Source organism: Schistocerca serialis, chromosome 9, assembly GCF_023864345.2.
Source record: "Schistocerca serialis cubense isolate TAMUIC-IGC-003099 chromosome 9, iqSchSeri2.2, whole genome shotgun sequence".
Taxonomy (NCBI): Eukaryota; Metazoa; Arthropoda; class Insecta; order Orthoptera; family Acrididae; genus Schistocerca; species Schistocerca serialis.
In genome coordinates, this window is record NC_064646.1 from 380,764,504 (window position 1) to 380,787,997 (window position 23,494).

Genomic DNA, 23,494 nt, shown 5'->3' on the forward strand with positions numbered 1-23,494 from the left:
ATCAGAACACCAACTATTAACAAATTTAGCCTTCCCTAATTATGTGAATGTGTTTTAATTCACTTGATAGCACCCGGCCACAGAAATCAATTTTGTTTTCATCTGATGTAAACACTGTAAGCAAAGAGGAAACAACAAAATAACTTAATGTAAACACTGGTCACATGGAGACTAGTACATCCACTCAGCAACCCTCACTGCTCTGTGCCTGTGCGAACCTGACAGCTTGAGCGTGCCAGAAAAATTTTTCTGGGTAGCACCTGGTTGTTTGTCCCAACTGCTGACAGAGCTAACAGCCAGAATGGGAGACAGTACTGTTAATACGCAACTCAACTGCATATGCGCAAGAGCCCACTGCAACTGCTGAAATGAAACTAATGCAAACAGTTGTGACGTCATGCTCAACAGAAGCAGTTTATTGTTATGAAGTATTGCGTGTATTTCCTTTGCAACTTACATTCCTGCAGTGGTGGGATACAGTAAACTTCTTTGTTAAAGTAACAGTTTTTACTGGTCAAGATTACAAAATTTTAACTTAAAACTAAAAATTCCAGTCATATACAGACCGACAGACTGCAGACAGTTGAAGGTCATAATGTGTAATGGGCAGACATCCATCCAAATCATCATACAGGAATTCCAAACTGCATCTGGATCCACTGCAAGTACTATGAGAGTTAGGCAGGAGGTGAGAAAACTGGGATTTCATCATCGAGAGGCTATACATCCATGCCAGTAAATGCAAAACGACACCTCGCTTGGTGTAAGGAGCGTAAACATTGGACGATTGGACAGTGGAAAAAACAATGTGACGAATCGCTGTACACAATGTGGCGATCCGATGACGGTGTGGGTATGGCAAATGCCTGGTGAATGTCATCTACCAGCATGTGTAGTGCCAACAGTAAACTTCAGAGGTGGTGGTGTTACAGTGTGGTCACATTTTCCATTGAGGCGGCTTGCACCCCTTTGTTCTACACAGCACTATCACAGAACATGACTACACTGATGTTTTAAGTACCTTCTTGCTGTTGAAGAGCAATCTGGGAATGGAAATTCCATTTTTCAACACGATCAAGTACCTGTGCATATGCACAGTCTGTGGTGGAGGGGTTATACAACACTAACATCCCTGTAATGAGCTGGCCTGCACAGAGTCCTGTAGAACACCTTTAGGATGTTTTGGAATGCTGACTTCATGCCAGGCCTCACCGACTGACATCGATACCTCCTCTCAGTGCAGCACTCTGAAGAATTGGCTGCTATTCCACAACAAGCTTTCCAGCAGCTGATTGAACATATGCCTGAGAGAGTGGAAGCTGTTATCAAGGGTAAGGATGGGCAAAGGCCATATTGAATTCCAGCATTACCAATGGAGGGCAGCACGAACTTTTAACTAATTTTCAGCCAGGTGTCCGAATACTTTTAATTACATAGTGTAAGAGGTCAGACTGTTGTTGTAAGGGGAGACACCACCACCACCACCACCACCACCACCACCACCACCACCACCACCACCACCACCACCCCTCCTCATAGGTTGAGGAGGGCAACAGGGTCCTGCAAGATCCAGCTGCCGAAAGAGAGTAGGCATCATTAGAGCACAGCGGAATGTGTGTCCCACAGCTGAGTTATGGTAGCAGTCCTCCAGCCTGGCGGACATCCAGAGAAAAGGGAGGGAGGCCTGGAGGGGAAGGGGAGAGGAATATGGGGGGAAGGGAAGGGGAGGGGAGAGGAATATGGGGGGGAGGGAAGGGAAGGGGAGGGGAGAGGAATATGGGGGGGAGGGAAGGGAAGGGGAGGGGAGAGGAATATGGGGGGGGAGGGAAGGGAAGGGGAGGGGAGAGGAAGATGGGGGGGAGGGGAGGGGAGAGGAAGATGGGGGGGAGGGGAGGGGAGGGGAGGGGAAGATGGGGGGAGGGAAGGGGGGAGGGGAGGGGAGAGGAAGATGGGGGAGGGGGAGGGGGGAGGGGAGGGGAGAGGAAGATGGGGGAGGGGGAGGGGGAGGGGGAGGGGAGGGGAGAGGAAGATGGGGGAGGGGGAGGGGGAGGGGAGGGGAGAGGAAGATGGGGGAGGGGGAGGGGGAGGGGAGGGGAGAGGAAGATGGGGGAGGGGGAGGGGGGAGGGGAGGGGAGAGGAAGATGGGGGAGGGGGAGGGGGGAGGGGAGGGGAGAGGAAGATGGGGGAGGGGGAGGGGGGAGGGGAGGGGAGAGGAAGATGGGGGAGGGGGAGGGGGGAGGGGAGGGGAGAGGAAGATGGGGGCGAGGGAAGGGGGGAGGGGAGGGGAGAGGAAGATGGGGGCGAGGGAAGGGGGGAGGGGAGGGGAGAGGAAGATGGGGGGGAGGGAAGGGGGGAGGGGAGGGGAAGATGGGGGGAAGGGGGGAAGGGGAGAGGAAGATGGGGGGAAGGGGGGAAGGGGAGAGGAAGATGGGGGGAAGGGGGGGAAGGGGAGAGGAAGATGGGGGGAAGGGGGGGAAGGGGAGAGGAAGATGGGGGGAAGGGGGGGAAGGGGAGAGGAAGATGGGGGGAAGGGGGGGAAGGGGAGAGGAAGGTGGGGGGAAGGGGGGGAAGGGGAGAGGAAGGTGGGGGGAAGGGGGGGAAGGGGAGAGGAAGGTGGGGGGAAGGGGGGCAAGGGGAGAGGAAGGTGGGGGGAAGGGGGGCAAGGGGAGAGGAAGGTGGGGGGAAGGGGGGCAAGGGGAGAGGAAGGTGGGGGGAAGGGGGGCAAGGGGAGAGGAAGATGGGGGGAAGGGGGGAAGGGGAGAGGAAGATGGGGGGAAGGGGGGAAGGGGAGAGGAAGATGGGGGGAAGGGGGGGAAGGGGAGAGGAAGATGGGGGGAAGGGGGGGAAGGGGAGAGGAAGATGGGGGGAAGGGGGGGAAGGGGAGAGGAAGATGGGGGGAAGGGGGGGAAGGGGAGAGGAAGATGGGGGGAAGGGGGGGAAGGGGAGAGGAAGATGGGGGGAAGGGGGGGAAGGGGAGAGGAAGATGGGGGGAAGGGGGGAAGGGGAGAGGAAGATGGGGGAAGGGGGGGAAGGGGAGAGGAAGATGGGGGGAAGGGGGGGAAGGGGAGAGGAAGATGGGGGGAAGGGGGGGAAGGGGAGAGGAAGATGGGGGGAAGGGGGGGAAGGGGAGAGGAAGATGGGGGGAAGGGGGGGAAGGGGAGAGGAAGATGGGGGGAAGGGGGGGAAGGGGAGAGGAAGATGGGGGGAAGGGGGGGAAGGGGAGAGGAAGATGGGGGGAAGGGGGGGAAGGGGAGAGGAAGATGGGGGGAAGGGGGGGAAGGGGAGAGGAAGATGGGGGGAAGGGGGGGAAGGGGAGAGGAAGATGGGGGGAAGGGGGGGAAGGGGAGAGGAAGATGGGGGGAAGGGGGGGAAGGGGAGAGGAAGATGGGGGGAAGGGGGGGAAGGGGAGAGGAAGATGGGGGGAAGGGGGGGAAGGGGAGAGGAAGATGGGGGGAAGGGGGGGAAGGGGAGAGGAAGATGGGGGGAAGGGGGGGAAGGGGAGAGGAAGATGGGGGGAAGGGGGGGAAGGGGAGAGGAAGATGGGGGGAAGGGGGGGAAGGGGAGAGGAAGATGGGGGGAAGGGGGGGAAGGGGAGAGGAAGATGGGGGGAAGGGGGGGAAGGGGAGAGGAAGATGGGGGGAAGGGGGGGAAGGGGAGAGGAAGATGGGGGGAAGGGGGGGAAGGGGAGAGGAAGATGGGGGGAAGGGGGGGAAGGGGAGAGGAAGATGGGGGGAAGGGGGGGAAGGGGAGAGGAAGATGGGGGGAAGGGGGGGAAGGGGAGAGGAAGATGGGGGGAAGGGGGGGAAGGGGAGAGGAAGATGGGGGGAAGGGGGGGAAGGGGAGAGGAAGATGGGGGGAAGGGGGGGAAGGGGAGAGGAAGATGGGGGGAAGGGGGGGAAGGGGAGAGGAAGATGGGGGGAAGGGGGGGAAGGGGAGAGGAAGATGGGGGGAAGGGGGGGAAGGGGAGAGGAAGATGGGGGGAAGGGGGGGAAGGGGAGAGGAAGATGGGGGGAAGGGGGGGAAGGGGAGAGGAAGATGGGGGGAAGGGGGGGAAGGGGAGAGGAAGATGGGGGGAAGGGGGGGAAGGGGAGAGGAAGATGGGGGGAAGGGGGGGAAGGGGAGAGGAAGATGGGGGGAAGGGGGGGAAGGGGAGAGGAAGATGGGGGGAAGGGGGGGAAGGGGAGAGGAAGATGGGGGGAAGGGGAGAGGAAGATGGGGGGAAGGGGAGAGGAAGATGGGGGGAAGGGGGGGAAGGGGAGAGGAAGATGGGGGGAAGGGGGGGAAGGGGAGAGGAAGATGGGGGGAAGGGGGGGAAGGGGAGAGGAAGATGGGGGGAAGGGGGGGAAGGGGAGAGGAAGATGGGGGGAAGGGGGGGAAGGGGAGAGGAAGATGGGGGGAAAGGGGAGAGGAAGATGGGGGGAAAGGGGAGAGGAAGATGGGGGGGAAGGGGAGAGGAAGATGGGGGGGAAGGGGAGAGGAAGATGGGGGGGAAGGGGAGAGGAAGATGGGGGGGAAGGGGAGAGGAAGATGGGGGGGAAGGGGAGAGGAAGATGGGGGGGAAGGGGAGAGGAAGATGGGGGGGAAGGGGAGAGGAAGATGGGGGGGAAGGGGAGAGGAAGATGGGGGGGAAGGGGAGAGGAAGATGGGGGGGAAGGGGAGAGGAAGATGGGGGGAAGGGGAGAGGAAGATGGGGGGGAAGGGGAGAGGAAGATGGGGGGGAAGGGGAGAGGAAGATGGGGGGGGAAGGGGAGAGGAAGATGGGGGGGAAGGGGAGAGGAAGATGGGGGGGGAAGGGGAGAGGAAGATGGGGGGGGAAGGGGAGAGGAAGATGGGGGGGAAGGGGAGAGGAAGATGGGGGGGGGAAGGGGAGAGGAAGATGGGGGGGGAAGGGGAGAGGAAGATGGGGGGGGGAAGGGGAGAGGAAGATGGGGGGGGAAGGGGAGAGGAAGATGGGGGGGAAGGGGAGAGGAAGATGGGGGGGGAAGGGGAGAGGAAGATGGGGGGGGAAGGGGAGAGGAAGATGGGGGGGAAGGGGAGAGGAAGATGGGGGGGAAGGGGAGAGGAAGATGGGGGGGGGGGGAAGGGGAGAGGAAGATGGGGGGGGGGAAGGGGAGAGGAAGATGGGGGGGGAAGGGGAGAGGAAGATGGGGGGGAAGGGGAGAGGAAGATGGGGGGGGAAGGGGAGAGGAAGATGGGGGGGGAAGGGGAGAGGAAGATGGGGGGGGGAAGGGGAGAGGAAGATGGGGGGGAAGGGGAGAGGAAGATGGGGGGGAAGGGGAGAGGAAGATGGGGGGGAAGGGGAGAGGAAGATGGGGGGGGAAGGGGAGAGGAAGATGGGGGGGAAGGGGAGAGGAAGATGGGGGGGAAGGGGAGAGGAAGATGGGGGGGAAGGGGAGAGGAAGATGGGGGGGAAGGGGAGAGGAAGATGGGGGGGAAGGGGAGAGGAAGATGGGGGGGAAGGGGAGAGGAAGATGGGGGGGAAGGGGAGAGGAAGATGGGGGGGAAGGGGAGAGGAAGATGGGGGGGAAGGGGAGAGGAAGATGGGGGGGAAGGGGAGAGGAAGATGGGGGGGAAGGGGAGAGGAAGATGGGGGGGAAGGGGAGAGGAAGATGGGGGGGAAGGGGAGAGGAAGATGGGGGGGAAGGGGAGAGGAAGATGGGGGGGAAGGGGAGAGGAAGATGGGGGGGAAGGGGAGAGGAAGATGGGGGGGAAGGGGAGAGGAAGATGGGGGGGAAGGGGAGAGGAAGATGGGGGGGAAGGGGAGAGGAAGATGGGGGGGAAGGGGAGAGGAAGATGGGGGGGAAGGGGAGAGGAAGATGGGGGGGAAGGGGAGAGGAAGATGGGGGGGAAGGGGAGAGGAAGACTATAGGAAGGAGGTTTTTTGTGTCAATAAATCCCCTTCCTCCTTCCTTTCTGCTTACTCCTGATTTTTTTCCTTTCTTATAACCTGGGCAATCTGATGAGCCTGAGGAGTGACAGCCGTGACGAACACACACAAGCAGCGGGACACAGGTGCTTCCCTTAGGAGTGGGTGTCCGCACTCACCATGGAGAGGGCTCACCATACAGTGGGAAGACATGTGCCCAAACCACAAGCACCTCATGGGTGGAGGGACACTGGGGCTTCACATCACACCTGGAAGACATAACCTTCACTTCTTAGCTGGCACCTCCCTCAGTCAGTTTGAAGGAAGAGGTCTCTATGAAAAACAACTTCATGAACCAGATTCAGAACTCCCTGAATTGGCAAGGAGTAATGGATACCAGCCAGTGTATACATGCACAAGATTCCTGATTTCTCAGTTAAAAATACACTTATTCTTTCTTTTCTCAGACGTTATGTCTGGTCAAAACTGGAAAGTGACACGGACGTTGATCAAGTGTGACTTCCTTTTAACTGTATGGTATATGTTACATTGCATTTAGGAACTTTCGGGTAATTGAACAAGTGTCAATAATTACATATTTCTGTAGTTGTATATATAAGTTTGGATGTAGCTGTATTGCATTGATGTACTGGTGGATATTGTGTGGTATGACTCCTGTAGTTGATAGTATAATTGGTATAATGTCAACTTTATCCTGATGCCACATGTCCTTGACTTCCTCAGCCAGTTGGATGTATTTTTCAATTTTTTCTCCTGTTTCCTTCTGTATATTTGTTGCATTGAGTATGGATATTTCGATTAGTTGTGTTAGTTTCTTCTTTTTATTGGTGAGTATGATTTCAGGTTTGTTATGTGGTGTTGTTTTACCTGTTATAATGGTTCTGTTCCAGTATAATTTGTATTCATCATTCTTCAGTACATTTTGTGGTGCATACTTGTATGTGGGAACGTGCTGTTTTATTAGTTTATGTTGTATGGCAAGTTGTTGATGTATTATTTTTGCAACATTGTCATGTCTTCTGGGGTATTCTGTATTTGCTAGTATTGTACATCCGCTTGTGATGTGATCTAATGTTTCTATTTGTTGTTTGCAAAGTCTGCATTTATCTGTTGTGGTATTGGGATCTTTAATAATATGCTTGCTGTAATATCTGGTGTTTATTGTTTGATCCTGTATTGCAATCATGAATCCTTCCATCTCACTGTATATATTGCCTTTTCTTAGCCATGTGTTGGATGTATCTTGATTGATGTGTGGCTGTGTTAGATGATACGAGTGCTTGCCATGTAGTGTTTTGTTTTTCCAATTTACTTTCTTCGTATCTTTTGATGTTATGTGATCTAAAGGGTTGTAGAAGTAGTTATGAAATTGCAGTGGTGTAGCAGATGTATTTATATGAGTGATTGCTTTGTGTATTTTGCTAGTTTCTGCTCGTTCTATAAAGAATTTTCTTAAATTGTCTACCTGTCCATAATGTAGGTTTTTTATGTCAATAAATCCCCTTCCTCCTTCCTTTCTGCTTAATGTGAATCTTTCAGTTGCTGAATGTATGTGATGTATTCTATATTTGTGGCATTGTGATCGTGTAAGTGTATTGAGTGCTTCTAGGTCTGTATCACTCCATTTCACTACTCCAAATGAGTAGGTCAATATTGGTATAGCATAAGTATTTATAGCTTTTGTCTTGTTTCTTGCTGTCAATTCTGTTTTCAGTATTTTTGTTAGTCTTTGTCTATATTTTTCTTTTAGTTCTTCTTTAATATTTGTATTATCTATTCCTATTCTTTGTCTGTATCTTAGATATTTATAGGCATCTGTTTTTTCCATCGCTTCTATGCAGTCGCTGTGGCTATCCAATATGTAATCTTCTTGTTTAGTGTGTTTTCCTTTGACTATGCTATTTTTCTTACATTTGTCTGTTCCAAAAGCCATATTTATATCATTGCTGAATACTTCTGTTATCTTTAGTAATTAGTTGAGTTGTTGATTTGTTGCTGCCAGTAGTTTTAGATCATCCATGTATAGCAGATGTGTGATTTTGTGTGGGTAAGTTCCAGTAATATTGTATCCCTAATTTGTATTATTTAGCATGTTGGATAGTGGGTTCAGAGCAAGGCAGAACCATAAAGGACTTAATGAGTCTCCTTGATATATTCCACGCTTAATCTGTATTGGCTGTGATGTGATATTATTTGAATTTGTTTGGATATTAAGTGTGGTTTTCCAATTTTTCATTATTATGTTTAGGAACTGTATCAATTTAGGATCTACTTTGTATATTTCCAATATTTGTAGTAACCATGAGTGGGGTACACTATCAAAAGCTTTTTGGTGATCAATGTATGCATAGTGTAGCGACCTTTGTTTAATTTTAGCTTGATATGTCACCTCTGCATCTATTATCAGTTGCTCTTTACATCCTCGTGCTCCTTTGCAACAGCCTTTTTGTTCTTCATTTATAATTTTGTTCTGTGTTGTATGTGTCATTAATTTCTGTGTAATGACTGAAGTTAATATTTTGTATATTGTTGGTAGGCATGTTATGGGGCGATATTTAGCTGGGTTTGCTGTGTCTGCTTGATCTTTAGGTTTCAGATAAGTTATTCCATGTGTAAGTGTATCAGGGAATGTGTATGGGTCTGCAATGTAACTGTTAAATAATTCATGAATATAATAGGGAAACATTCCACGTGGGAAAAATATATTTAAAAACAAAAGATGATGTGACTTACCATATGAAAGCGCTGGCAGGTAGATAGAAACACAGACAGACACATACATACACACAAAATTCTAACTTTCGCAACCAACGGTTGCTTCGTCAGGAAAGAGGGAAGGTGAGGGAAAGACGAAAGGAAGGGGAGAGGAAGATGGGGGGGGGGGGGAAGGTGAGAGGAAGATGGGGGGGGGGGGAAGGTGAGAGGAAGATGGGGGGGGGGAAGGGGAGAGGAAGATGGGGGGGGGGGGAAGGGGAGAGGAAGATGGGGGGGGGGAGGGGAAGTGTCATATATATCTGTGTGTGTGTGTGTGTGTGTGTGTGTGTGTGTGTGTGTGTGTGTGTGTGTGTGTACCCCCCTTTTTCCCCCCCAAGGTAAGTCTTGGAATGACTCCTTACCCTCTCCTAAAACCCACATCCTTTCGTCTTTCCCTCTCCTTCCCTCTTCCCTGACGAAGCAACCGTTGGTTGCGAAAGCTAGAATTTTGTGTGTATGTATGTGTCTGTTTGTGTTTCTATCGACCTGCCAGCCCTTTCGTATCGTAAGTCACATCATCTTTTGTTTTTAAATATGTTAAATAATTTAGATGTGAATGTGTTGAGGTGAATTTCTTTAGCCAGAAATTTGCTATTTTATCTTTTCCAGGGGCTTTCCAATTGTGAGTAGAATTAATTGCTTGGGTGACTTCATGTTGCAAAATTATCACTTCAGGCATTTGTGGTATCATCTTGTATGTATCTGTTTCTGCTTGTATCCACCGTGCATGCCTGTTATGTTGTACCGGGTTTGACCATATGTTGCTCCAGAAGTGTTCCATGTCTGTTATGTTTGGTGGATTGTCTATTTTAATGTATGTGTTATCTATTGTCTGGTAAAATTTCGTTTGGTTTGTGTTGAATGTTTGGTTTTGTTTCCTTCTATTTTCACCTTTTTTGTATCTTCTAAGTCGTTTGGCCAATTATTATTATTATTATTATTTTAAAGTACTACTTCTCAAACCACCATTGGTAACATTTTTTCGCAACTTATCAGGAATAGTTTATCTGTATAGTTGCCAGAGATCACCAGAAAACAGACACTAGTGCGCAAGCACAACTATGATAACACAAAGCTTGTGCTTGCTCTGTTCATACGCTTCTTGTTGGCTTTCTGTTTAGAATTTTGAGGGTAGTGTGGTCAAGTGACCATGTGCAACATGTTGTTTGGACAGGACATATATAGTTATTATACTTAGGGCAAATGTTTTATTATATTCTATCCCTATAAGGAATGCCAAATATAGAAACAGCACTTGGCGAATTATCAGATCTTTCATTATGGCTAAAGAAACAGGAGCCCCTACCTGGTATTAAGCATCACAATACAAAGCTGTACACTTGAAATTCATCAAAGAGTTGAAACTGAGCAACAATATGGAATGAAACACTCCATTTCAAATAATAAAACAAAAAATAAAATCAGAAAACAAAGGGCCTGAGGTGCTGGAGTTGGTAGAGTTGCGTTTGTTGTTTTTGTCATTAGCACCCGGTCTGTGACTTCAGAAAAGGTAAAAAACGAAAATGGAAACCAGCAGCAATGGGAACGAAACTCAAAAAATTGGAGAAACTAAAAGCAGAAGAAAAGCTTAAAAAACCTATACAGAAAGGGGTTGGTTGTCCCCAAAAAGAGCTTCAAATGACTGACATCTCACTGGCACTAATAAACTCGAGAACGCGATCGGCTGAGCGCATGTCATCTGCTAAAATGGATGAATTTCAGGCGACAGCTGTAGACAGGCGCATAACAGAGTAAAATAGGGGCACTCAAGTAAAAGGTGTCTTACCATCCACAGCTGAGAGCAGTGGGGACAGAGTGGGGGAGGATCGCCGCTTGCCGATGGCTAAAAAGACAGTGCCCTATCCGGAGTCTAGTTAAAATTACCTCCTCCCGACGACGCGTTATGGAAGAGGTCCAAGTACAGGGAAGAGCTTTCACGTCCCGCAATTTATTATGGGGAAGTGTCGACCAATGTGCATGCCATAAAAGAACAACACGACGACATAAAACACTCCATAGATCGGCGGAGGGAATCGTGTGAATAGCTGGCCGAAGAAGAGAGACTGCAGCCTTGGCCGCTATATCTGCCGCCTCATTTCCACAGATACCAACGCGTCCTGGGATCCAGAGGAACACCACCGAGACGGCCCCCCCAAGTGGAGCAAGCGTAGGCAGTCCTGAATCCGGTGGACCAGAGGGTGGACAGGGTAGAGAGCTTGGAGACTGAGGAGAGAGCTGAGAGAATCTGAACAGATAACATACTGTATCCGCTGATGGCGACGGATGTATTGGACAGCCTGGAGAACAGCGTAAAGCTCCGCAGTATAAACCGAACACTGGTCGGGAAGCCGAAATCGATTTGGAGTGTCGCCAACAATATAGGCACTCCCTACACCTATCGATGTTTTTGAGTCATCAGTGTATATAAATGTGGCATCCTTCATTTGTGCGCATAGAGCAGAAAATGCCCGACGATAAACAAGTGAAGGGGTACCATCCTTGTGAAACTGACAAAGATCACGGAGCAGGCAGGTCCGGGGACAGAGCCAAGGCAGTGCTGTACCCCAAGTTGTCAAGAAAGTTTTAGGAAAGCAGAAGGAAAGAGAATGGAGCAGTTGACGGAAGCAGACTCCTGGTGGTAGTAGGGAGGAAGGGCAGCCTGCATACCCTAAATCCAAGGAGGCGTCGAAAAAAATGTCATGGGCCGGATTAACAGGCATGGAAGACAAATGGCTAGCATAACGACTTAGGACAGTTCGCCGATTGGGCAGCGGAGGTTCAGCAGTCTCAGCATAAAGGCTTTCCACAGGGCTGGTGTAAAAAGCTCCAGACACTAAACGTAATCCACGGTGGTGGATAATGTCGAGACGGCGAAGAATAGACGGCCGAGCAGAGGAGTAAACTATGCTTCCATAGTCCAATTTCGAGCGCACTAAGGCGCGATAGAAGCGGAGAAGGACCACTCGGTCCGCTCCCCAGGAGGTACCATTCAGGACACTGAGGGTTTCGAGGGATCGCAGATAGCAAGCCGAAAGATAGGAAACGTGGGAGGACCAGCACAGTTTTCTGTCAAACATAAGACCCAAGAATTTAGCGACGTCCGGAAACGGAAGGTTGACAGGTCCTAGATGTAAGGAAGGTGGAAGAAACTCCTGACATCGCCAAAAATTAATACAAACGGTCTTACTGGGAGAAAAGCGGAAGCCTGTTTCGATGCTCCAAGAGTGGAGGCGATCGAGCCAGCCTTGAAGACGTCGTTCAAGAAGGCTGGTCCATTGAGAGCTGTAGTAGATCGCAAAATCATCCACAAAGAGGAGCCCGAGACATCAGGAAGGAGACAACCCATAATTGGATTTATGGCAATGGCATACAGTACAACACTTAGCACAGAGCCCTTGAGTACCCTATTTTCTTGGGAGAAAGTACGGGAGAGAGTAGTGTTCACCGGCACTTTAAATGTGCACTCTGCCATAAATTCGCGAAGAAAAAGGGGCAACCGACCGCGAAAGCCCCAAGAGGACAGTGTGCGGAGGATGCCTGTCCTCCAACAGGTATCGTATGCTCTCTCCAGATCAAAAAAAATATTGCTACTGTTCGGCGTTTCCGGAGAAAATTGTTCACGATATAAGTGGAGAGAGCAACAAGATGGTCAACTGCAGAACGATGCTTTCGGAAACCGCATTGAGCAGGTGTTAAAAGACTGCAGGACTCCAGTCACCAAGCTAAACGGCAATTCACCATACGCTCCAAAACCTTACATACACTACTCTTGAGAGAAATGGGGCAATAGCTAGAGGAGAGATGTTTGTCCTTTCCAGGTTTCGGAACAGGAACGACGATAGCTTCCCGGCATCTCCTGGGTAAAGTACTGTCAGTCCAAATTCGATTATAAAGGCGAAGGAGGTAACGCAGACTATGGTATGATAAATGCAGCAACATTTGGATGTGGATACCATCCGGTCCTGGGGCGGAGGAGCGAGAAGAATTAGAGTGCATGTTGGAGTTCCCACATGGAGAAAACAGTATTGTAGCTTTTGCGATTTTGAGAGGTGAAAGCAAGAGGTCGCACTTCCGCTGCGTTTCTTCGGGAGAAACACTGGCGGGTAATTTGAAGAGCTCGAAATCTCAGCAAAGTGCTGAACCAATGAGTTAGAAATTGCGACGGGGTCCACTAATGTATCATGCAGGACTGTGAGCCCAGAGACCGGGGAGAAACTAGGCGCGCCTTATAACTGCCGAATCTGACTCCAAACTTCCGAAGAGGGAGTGAAGGTGTTAAATGAGCTAGTAAAGAAGTCCCAGCTTGCCTTCTTGTTATCGCGGATGACGCAACGGCATCGCGCACGGAACTGCTTTTAGCTGATACAGTTGGCCAAAGTAGGATGGTGTCTGGAAACGCGAAAAGCACGTCGCCGCTCACGTATTGTATCACGGCATGCCTCGTTCCACCAAGGAACTGGGGGGCGCCGGGGCAATTCAGAGGTGCGAGGTATTGAATGTTCCAGAGCTGTAAGAATAACGTCTTATGAGTGACCTCATCGTCGACGCTAGGAAAGTGACAGTCATCAAATGTCGCTAGAGACGAAAAAAAGTGTCCAATCGGCTTGGGCAAACTTCCAGCGTCTTGGGCGCATATATGGCAGTTGTGGCTGCAATCGAAGGATACATGGAAAATGGTCACTCGAGTGTGTATCAGCAAGGGCAAACCATTCGAAGCACCGAGCTAGCGGAACAGTACCGACCGAAAGGTCCAAATGAGAGAAATTTGTCGTGGAGGCAGACAAAAATGTAGGGTCCCCAGTGTTGAGGCAAACAAAATCCACTTGGTGGAAGAAGTCTAGCAATAGTGAGCCACGTGGGATGTGGAGATCCCCAAAGCGGGTGGTGGGCATTGAAGTCCCCACCAGCAAATAAGGGGGTGGAATCTGACCAAGAAGATGAAGGAGATCAGCTCGTGCCATTGATGTGGATGATGGAATGTATACAGTACGAAGAGAGAAGGTGTATCCAGAAAGGGAAAGACGGACAGCGACTGCTTGGAAGGAAGTGTTTAAGGGGATTGAGTGATAATGGAGAGAATTATGGAGAAGAATCATGAGTCCTCCATGTGCTGGAGTGCATTCAACAGAGGGGAGATCAAATCGGACCGACTGAAAATGGGGGAAAACAAAGCGGTCGTGGGGACGCAGCTTTGTTTCCTGAAGACAGAAGATGACCAGCGAGTAGGATCGTAAGAGGATTGTCAATTCAGCCCGATTGGCTCAAATGCCACAGATATTCGAATGGATAATGGACATAGGGCGGACAGAAAATGGAAGAATGTGACCAAGGTTGCCATCAACGACTGCTCAGAGCTTGCGACCGACAGTGTGGAATGGCACTCAGCCGAAGGCAGAAAATCCTGATCCATAGGTTGTTCAAGAGCAGCTCCTGCCACCAGCGATCGGACGGTTGATCGGCCGCCAGCAGTGCACCTCGGCGACACAGAAGGCGGCCGAGGGCGGTTACCGCCAGGTGGTGCTGTAGATGAGACACGCCGTGGTGCAGGAGAGGAACTGGGTTTCTTATTAGCCTTCTTGGAAATATGATGTTTAGATGGAGAAGGAACCGATGATTGTGAAGTTGGGGTACGAAAAAAATCTTCACGAGTAAGCTCTTTTTTGGAAGTCCGGGTGTGTCACTTTTGGGATCGAGATTTAGCAGAACCCGATGAAGGGTGAGCCATAGAGTGAGCAGGCGAAAGTGGGGAGGCTGAACGGGCGATCTTTGCGCTGGCCGATCTGACGACCGTGGCACTAAAGGTGAGTTCGCAAGTCTGCGTGGCTGCCTCCTTTGTTGGCCGAGGAGAAGCAAGGACAGTGCTGTATTTTCCTGTCTGAGGCACGGTGGGCTGTCGACTGGCGAATAATTTTCGAGCAGCAAAGATTGACACCTTTTCCTTCACTCTTATTTCCTGGATGATCTTTTCGTCCTTAAAAACGGGGCAATCCCGAGAGGAAGCAGCGTGGTCACCTATACAGTTGATGCAGCGAGGGGATGGAGGTGGACAAGCACCCTCATGGGCATCCTTGCCACACGTAACACATTTGGCCGGATTGGAACAGGACTGGCTGGTGTGATTGAACCGCTGACATCGATAGCAACGCGTAGGGTTTGGGACGTAAGGGCGAATGGAAATTATCTCATAGCCTGCTTTGATTTTCGATGGGAGTTGAACTTTGTCAAATGTCAAGAAGACAGTGCGGGTTGGAATGATGTTCGTGTCAACCCTTTTCATAACTCTATGAACAGCCGTTACGCCCTGGTCAGACAGGTAGTGCTGAATTTCTTCGTCAGACAATCCATCGAGGGAGCGTGTATAAACGACTCCTCGCGAGGAATTTAAGGTACGGTGCGGTTCCACCCGGACAGGGAAGGTGTGAAGCAGAGAAGTACGCAGCAATTTTTGTGCCTGGAGGGCACTGTTTGTTTCTAACAACAGGGTGCCATTCCGTAATCTGGAACAAGACTTTACAGGACCTGCAATTTCGTCGACACCTTTCTGAATAATGAAAGGGTTGACCGTGGAGAAGTCGTGACCTTCGTCAGACCGAGAAACAACAAGGAACTGTGGCAACGATGGAAGAACTGTCTGTGGCTGAGACTCAGTGAACTTACGTTTGTGAGCAGACATAGTGGAAGGTGAGGAAACCATTGCGGAAGAATCCCCCATGATTACCGGCGTGTCCGATGGCGTGCTCCTCCCTTGTGGGGGCCCTCACTGAGGGCACTCCCGCCTTAGGTGATTGTTCACACCTCAGGTCACACCTCCCGAGAAATGGACGGAGGGACCAATCGGCACTTTCGGAAGGTATCAGCTCGGGTAATCACCCCTCCCTGGGCCTGGCCATTACCAGGGGGTACGTACGTGTCCTACCTGTCTACCCGGGGCGGGGAATTACGCGTTACCCCGTCACCGGCTACACATGGAAGTGCATGGGTCGGCCTTCAGACACGCACAGGGAGGAAAAAAGAGAACGGGAAAGGAAAGAAGAGGGGTCTCAAACGCAGCAGCGGAGAAAAGGGCAAAGAGAAGAGGGAAGGAAAAGAGAAGGACAGAGGAAGGACGAAGACTTGCAAGTGTAGAAAGCAAGGAATTTGGAACAGTTTCGAGCGTCCATCTCCGGACGTAGGCACAAACCATACTCCCAGAGGGGGAGAAAGAGAAGGAAAGAGCCAGAGGTGAGGGGGGGAGGGGGGGGGCGAACATGGGGGATGGGGAAGGATGCGGAAAAGGAAGGTATGCAGACTGGAAAGGAAGGAAGGCCACATTAGCTCGGGGTCCCATGTTCGCTACGCACGTATCCACAAAAGAGTTGTGGATCCCCTGGGGGAGCGCTGGCCGATCTGACGACAGTGTCACTAAAGGTGAGATCACAAGTCTGCATGGCTGCCTCCTTTGTTGGCCGAGGAGAAGCAAGGACAGTGCTGTATTTTCCTGTCTGAGGCACAGTGAGCTTTCAACTGGCGAATAATTTTCGAGCAGCAAAGGAGGACACCTTTTCCTTCACTCTGATTTTCTGAATGAGCTTTTCATCTTTAAAAATGCGGCAATCTCGAGAGGAAGCAGCGTGGTCACCCATACAGTTGATGCAACGAGGGGATGGAGGTGGACAAGCACCCTCATGGGCATACTTGCCACACTTAACACATTTGGCCGGGTTGGAACAGGACTGGCTGGTATGATTGAACCGGTGACACCGATAGCAATGCGTAGGGTTTGGAATGTAGGGGCAAACGGAAATTATCTCATAGCCCGCTTTTATTTTCGATGGGAGTTAAACTCTGTCAAATGTCAAGAAGACAGTACAGGTTGGAATGATGTTCTAGTCAACCCTTTTCATGACTATGAACAGTCGTTACACCCTGGTCAGACAGGTAGTGTTGAATTTCCTCGTTGGACAGTCCGTCGAGGGAGCGTGTATATACGACTCAACGTGAGGAATTTAAAGTGCGGTGCGCTTCCACCAGGACAGGGAAGGTGTGGAGCAGCGAAGTATGCAGCAATTTTTGTGCCTGGAGGGCACTGACTGTTTCTAACAAGGTGCCATTCCGTAATCTGGAACAAGATTTTACAGGACCTGCAATTGCGTCGACACCTTTCTGAATAATGAAAGGGTTGACCGTGGAGAAGTCGTGACCTTCGTCAGACCGAGAAACATCAAGGAACGGTGGCAACGATGGAAGAATTGTCTGTGGCTGAGACTCAATGAACTTACACTTGTGAGCAGACATAGTGGAAGATGAGGAAACCATTGCGGAAGACTCCCCATGATTACCGGTGTCTCCGATGCCGCGCTCCTCCCTTGTCGGGGCCCTCTCTGAGGGCACTCCCACCTTAGGTGATTGTTCACACCTCAGGTCACACCTCCCGAGAAATGGACGGAGGGACCAATCGGCACTTTCGGAAGGTATCAGCTCGGGTAATCACCCCTCCTTGGGCCTGGCCGTTACCAGGGGGTACGTACGTGTCCTACCTGTCTACCTGGGGCTGGGAATTACGCGTTACCCTGTCACCGGCTACACATGCAATTGCGTGGGTCGGCCTTCAGACACGCACAGGGAGGAAAAAAGAGAAAGGGAAGGGAAGGAAAGGAAAGGAAAGAAGAGAGGTCTCAAACGCCGCAGGCAAGGAAAAGAAGGACAAAGGAAGGATGAAGACATGCAAGCAGAGAAAGCGAAGAATGTGTTACATTTTCGAGCGTCCATCTCCGGACGTAGGCACAAAACATACTCCCAGAGGGGAGGGGGGGGGGGGGGGGGGGGGGAAGGAAAGAGCCATAGGTGAGGGGAGGGGTGGGCAAAGATGGGGGATAGGGAAGGATGCGGAAAAGGAAGGTATGCAGCCTGGAAAGGAAGGAGGGCCACATTAGCTCGGGGTCCTGTGCTCGCTACGCACATATCCACGAAAGAGTTGTGGATGCCCTGGGGGGTTGGTAGAGTGTGTGTGTGTGTGTGTGTGTGTGTGTGTGTGTGTGAGTGAGTGAGTGAGAGAGAGAGAGAGAGAGAGAGAGAGAGGGGGGGGGGGGGGGGGGAGTACTAAAGATGAGGCCAAAAGCTGTATTTGTCTTAATTGGGCCTGTCTGCAACTATTCATCTTTAAGTAGACATCTGTCTTTTCCTAGATTGATACAGAATACGAATGGAGTTTCCATTGTTAAACAACACATTATAGTCTTCTGTAATTATGCAATTGTATTTTAATTCATCTGAAAGTCCTAGTGCAGACCAAGTTGCAGGGAAAGTATTTCACTGCAAGCCAATTGAGCCTGGCCCTCCTCCCAGGGTGTACCCAGGGAAGGGAAGGCCACAGAATCATAAGAAGCAGCACTGCAAGAGCCATTACCAATTGCATAGACAGCTGTAGGCGAATGACAAGCTGTTTGGAGCTCAATACATTTCTTACAAATACCATTTGCTATGATACCATCCACTCTGATCAGAGGCTCTCCCCACAGGTGCCATCCAGCCACAGCAAGAGCCATCTGGCACAGTGATTGTTGCCAGGAGTCCTGATGTCCCAGAATGACAAGCAATTATTCCTAGGCATACAAGAGGAGGCAACAGCTCAGGTATCAGAAGTGTAGTCCCTGTGCTGTCAGCGAGCTTGGCCAGATGGGTACTTAATAGCCCCACCACTAGGATTGGCTAAACTTGCTGGTGACCAAATGGGACAGAGGGGCTACAGCAGGGAAGGAAGATGGAAGGAGAGGAGAGGTATCCACACCGTAGATGTTAGGGAGAGATTTCTTCCCCAAATGGCTCACATTATAAAGAGAAAATTGGGAAGTGGAGGTCAAACCCTAAAGGGGGACCAAAAATGCCAAAAAGGTAGGACTGAAAAGAAATGGCAAGGGAACAAAAACCAGAAGGAATACAAGAGACTTGTTGGATAGTCAGGTCAGTGTAACACCAAGAGAGGAGAAGCAATGAGGACAGGGAGTGGCACTGGGTAGAAAATTCAGTCCAGGAAGAAAGGGCTGCAATAGTTCCAGGACATGTGTGCACCATGCACTAAAGAACTGTGAGCCCTAGGAGCGGAGGGGCAGGATTGAAATTATATAAAGATGAGTGATATATAGTCACAGTGTAAATTTTGAATAGTGGCAATGCTAGACAGGGCATTCATCTGTTAAAATACATAGATTATCTATGAAACAATGGAAAATCCAGGGCGGAATGTAACAATATTATGACACTTGCATAATCACACAAAACCACAGTCTCTGGCAGCTGAAGCCAGTTTGGCTTATTCTTGTGCCTATCTGTGACTCAGCATCTCCGATATATGGTAAGTAGCAATATCCTTTTCATAATACTGATAGATTATCTATACATAGGCAATGGAAAGATGGTTATGAACATGCAACAAAAGCAGGCATAAAGGCAATGTAATTTGCACACCAATATTGAAATCTTTGACAACTATAACTTGTTTCGAGTTGCATTTAGTCTTGCAAAGCTGCCTTAAATTACTCTGACAAAACCATCACATGTTCCCCTTTTGGAATGGAGGTTGTGATGACAGATCTGTCTGTAGCAAAGGCTAGGTTGGCAGTAATTAGTACAAGATACTGGTGAAGACAAAATTGTGTGTTGAGTAGTTCAGCTACAGTTACTCATGTAGAGTGTCCTTAAAATTAGTTTTATTGTTGTACTAAAATCGCAAAAATCTTAAGATCAGAACTACTCTATGGTAATATTACTACCAGGATTTGGCACTATTACAACTCACTGCTACAAAACATGTCTGCCAATAGCTCTCAGTTGGTCATTTATTACCTACCGTTAGTTTCTTATGCTCCCATACCACAATGGTGAAGGCTGCGACTTACTCCACGAAACAATGCCCCAATTCTAAACTTAAATATTGTCACACTACAAACAAACTTTGTATGAGCAGCACATTTCCTTTATTTGGTAAGGCAATGTAATGCTGTTTTATCAAATTATCAACTTTACAGGAAATGGAAAATTAAGTCAGTACCAGGAAGTTGCTGTAGTTATTGCTATATATTCCGAAGGCCACACTGATGGCAAGTGGGGAAAAATGGTCAAGAAATATATCAGCAAGTTCAATGAACATAAGCAGCGGCATGTTTTCACATTATTACACTACCTGAATTAACTATAAATGCTAACCTGCTTATATTTTCAGTACTAAATAATTAATGTACAGTGTTTTCAAAACCAATGACATTTGTGGAAGTATAGCACTTAACACATTTGTTAGGTTTCAATTTTCCCCCATCTCACTGGAAGTCAACTTAGCCCAGAATATTCTTGTTAATTTTAATATTTTTTGTATTTCACACCATTCGTTGATACTTACATTTCTGTCAGTAGTGGTATGCTAGTTTTGCCCTGTAATATACTGAGCTTAAAGCACTTCTGCTTACCTGATCAAATGCTTCACTTTCTGCAGAACCAACATAAATTATTTTCCATTCGAGATCTTCCTGGAGATCTTCTACACACTCAAATGTTATTTCAAACTGAAATGGATTCAAGAAAGCTGACGGATTGTCGAGTACAACAACATTCATCACCTGGACTTTAGCCATGTTTTAAATGCACCAATGTTCCTGTAAAGAATAAAAAAAGTTTCCTGAGCACTTGTACAATTAAAGAACAATTTACATTCTCATAAAACACACACACACACACACACACACACACACACACACACACACACACACACACTCTTCAACAATGTTTCAAACTACTAACGGGTGGTTGATATTTCCAACATGTTATTTGTGAAGTATCAGTCCGCATCACAGGAAAATGTTTCTGGCCAGCTACTGCATGGCATAGCAAATTTTGATCTTTAGGCTGGGTTGAGATTTTTGTATGTGGTATGAAAATTGAGTAGGTCTGGCAACTAACACTAACTGGCACCTAAGTAAGCAGAACGCATGTGGAATACTAAAAAGTACAAAAATAAGATTCACTGCATAAAACAGTCTTAAGAAGGAAAGAACAGCAGTTGCTTGAACAATAAATTTACAAGCCAATACAGCAGACTTTTTTTTTTATTAAATTCAATAAATAACGTATTTTCAACATAATTTCATTCCGTTATCTTCACATAATCCATTGAGTGCTGAACCAATGCTCCTCTTCTGAAGGTACTATCTGAGATGCTGTTTTAAAATGCAAGCTTTGAAATTAATTTTTTTGACAAAATATGTAAGTCCATCACACTATGAAATTGGTTTTCTGAAATTTCAAGTATTTCTTTGAAAGATATGGTGTTACACATGTGCCAAAAATTCTAGACACAAATAGGTCATTTAGGTCAAGTTGCAAAAAATGAATGCAATCTTCCCATCATCTTTCCTAACAAGTTATTCCCACTACTACTTATATAGTATGTTTCTGTCAAACACACCTTTTAAAAATTTACTAAAACCTTTGAGTATTAACAGCCAACAGCACTTCACTACATATGTAACTCATCATTAGATACTATTGTGAAGCAAATGACAACATATTACAATAAAAACTTCCTGCTATTATGGATAGAGCCTTAATAAGAAACCCAATTACACACATGCACCCAACAATTACAGGTTCTAGTGGGATCTTTATAGCACATGAGCATAAAATGGTACATATCTGAGCAGTGCATTGGTAGTAAAATTCAAAATTAAAATGTATTAAAAGGGCATTAACAGTTCACCAACAGCCTACTAATAAATTATAAAACAAGGAGTTTAAACTACTTACAACACCAATTATCCCTTTTATGAAACAATGTAATACCTTTTCAAATGCCAGCAGGTTTGTGCATTGTCCACACGTATGTTTGTCCTACACCACCTGTCCCTACAAGATGATATCCCAGTTCCTCCAGAGAATCTAGGACCTCACGTGGCACTTTGTCACAGACGTAAACATAGCTAAAAAAGAACTTCATAGACATAAACAGTAAATGGTTATCAACCATAAAAGTTGCCAGATAAACAATTCAGGACTTACAAGTTATTCCCAGGATCAACTTTTTTAACAGCACCAAGTTTAAGCATTAACTCCGGATCAGAATTCTCATCACCGACAATCGTTGGGCCTCTTTCCTATATAAAGAAAATAACAACAAGATTAGTCATGCCACGGCTCATTCATTATATACAGCATGCTTTTCCGCAGCAACACTCCGGCGTGTAACGACAGGAGAAACTGGCTGAAGCAATGACAATATACACAACGGTTGGAAAATTTCTAAGCAAATAGGTATGCACAATGCTTAAAAACATAGGCATAGTGTGCACAGAATAAAAAATGTACTGTTTACAACAGAACAGCATAGTTTTACAAGTTACTTAAAGAAATAGGAAGCCACACATCAAATGGGGAAATGTCACAAATAACAAGGCAACATACAATCATTTAAGTGATAAGACATCTTTGTCTCTTTCTCACAAGAAGACACAAAAAGAATAAATGGCAGAGAAACTGGCAGTGTTAAATACATACAAAACTGCTGTTTACTTATATATATTTCAAGCAAAGTGCTGGACTAATTTAGAGTTACATTCCAGTAATACTTCCCTGCGCAAACTGCAAAGGAGTTCGTAACTTTATTACCGCTTAAATCTTGTGACAAACCGTGCACCTAACATTTAATTTCACAGTAGATATGCTCTCAAATAACATGGCAATGTCCAAAACAATACTACTGTTTCCGCAAATCCTGTCTAAACGATAATTGTGAACAATTCCGGAGTAATTGATTCGTAAATGAAACTGGGTTCTATCAATAAGCGCAGTGGAAGTGGAGCTGAAAATAACGAGTTTTCGCTTCCCACAAACAGTTCTTTTGCAATGCAACGGCGCTCATATTTTGAAAACATAATAACCGTCACGATATACGAAACTTCGGTGTCTTCATTATACTCTCACTATTTCCAACATGCACAGACTTCAAACGCAGTAAATACTCTTACCAATCGTATCTGTGTAGATACTAATACATAAGGCATACTGAACGTAAGGAGATTGCTTAAGCAACGTTGGAAGACAACATTACACACTAAATGTTTAACACGGTATTACTCTTGCCTGTTCAAAGTTCAGCAACTTCCGTCCACACGACCCCTGCAAGAACGCGGGAAACTGCCGCAGCGCGAAAAACTTGAACACATATATTCACACCCCCCACCTCAGTGATCAAGGATGACTACAATATTTATACCGATATGGATCTTTGATACTATAATTATAATTAGCCGCTGAAATTGTTAAAAAAATATTTTATATAAATAAAACATATATCGCTCGAATACAGTTAGAGATGTCTTTGGTGCGAAGTTTGAATCACTCATTTCAAGAGCTAAATGGTGGTGACTAATTCATTCTAGAGGCCTGCATTTATTAATTGCCTATTTTAGTCTCTTTATCAATTACTCAGGATCACTTAAAAATTATCACAAGCTCATGGAAAGAATCGCGCTGCTGAAATAATAATACACTAAGATGTAAATTATTTTCTTCTTGATTCGTGAATATAGGCCCAAGATTATATATTTGTCATGTATTGTTGTTTTTCTGACATGTTCCACTCCTGGAGGACCTCCTCACTACGGATCAATTTGAATGAAAGTAAATCTAATCTAAACTGAATTAGCAACATTAACAATGTATCTATATGAACTACTATGTTAATTTCAAATCAACAAAAATGATCTGTGGAGAAGCAACGTAATGGGCGTGGGCTATTGTTAGGAACCTTCCTGCTGCTGCGTTTAAACCTTTTGCGAAACCTATGGAAATGCCAAATCCAGAGGCCACGAATAGGTAGCACTCGTGAGT

At 47.7% G+C, this 23,494-nt stretch overlaps 1 protein-coding gene across 2 annotated transcripts in view; it reads right to left on the bottom strand.

The window, feature by feature from the left end:
• The window catches only part of LOC126419006 (histone chaperone ASF1), a 46,420-nt gene extending 23,635 nt beyond the window's left edge, over positions 1-22,785 (bottom strand). The window contains exons 1-3 of one of the 2 annotated variants that reach the window (XM_050086059.1): positions 22,745-22,785; positions 21,665-21,759; positions 20,080-20,265 (exon numbers count right to left, since the gene is read on the bottom strand). In XM_050086059.1, coding sequence (XP_049942016.1) covers positions 20,080-20,244 — 165 coding nt within the window. In that variant the 5' untranslated portion in view covers positions 20,245-20,265; positions 21,665-21,759; positions 22,745-22,785. Of the gene's footprint in view, positions 1-20,079; positions 20,266-21,448; positions 21,597-21,664; positions 21,760-22,744 lie in introns of those variants that run through there. The other variant, XM_050086058.1, reaches the window with a different exon arrangement.
• Positions 22,786-23,494: the final 709 nt, after the last annotated feature.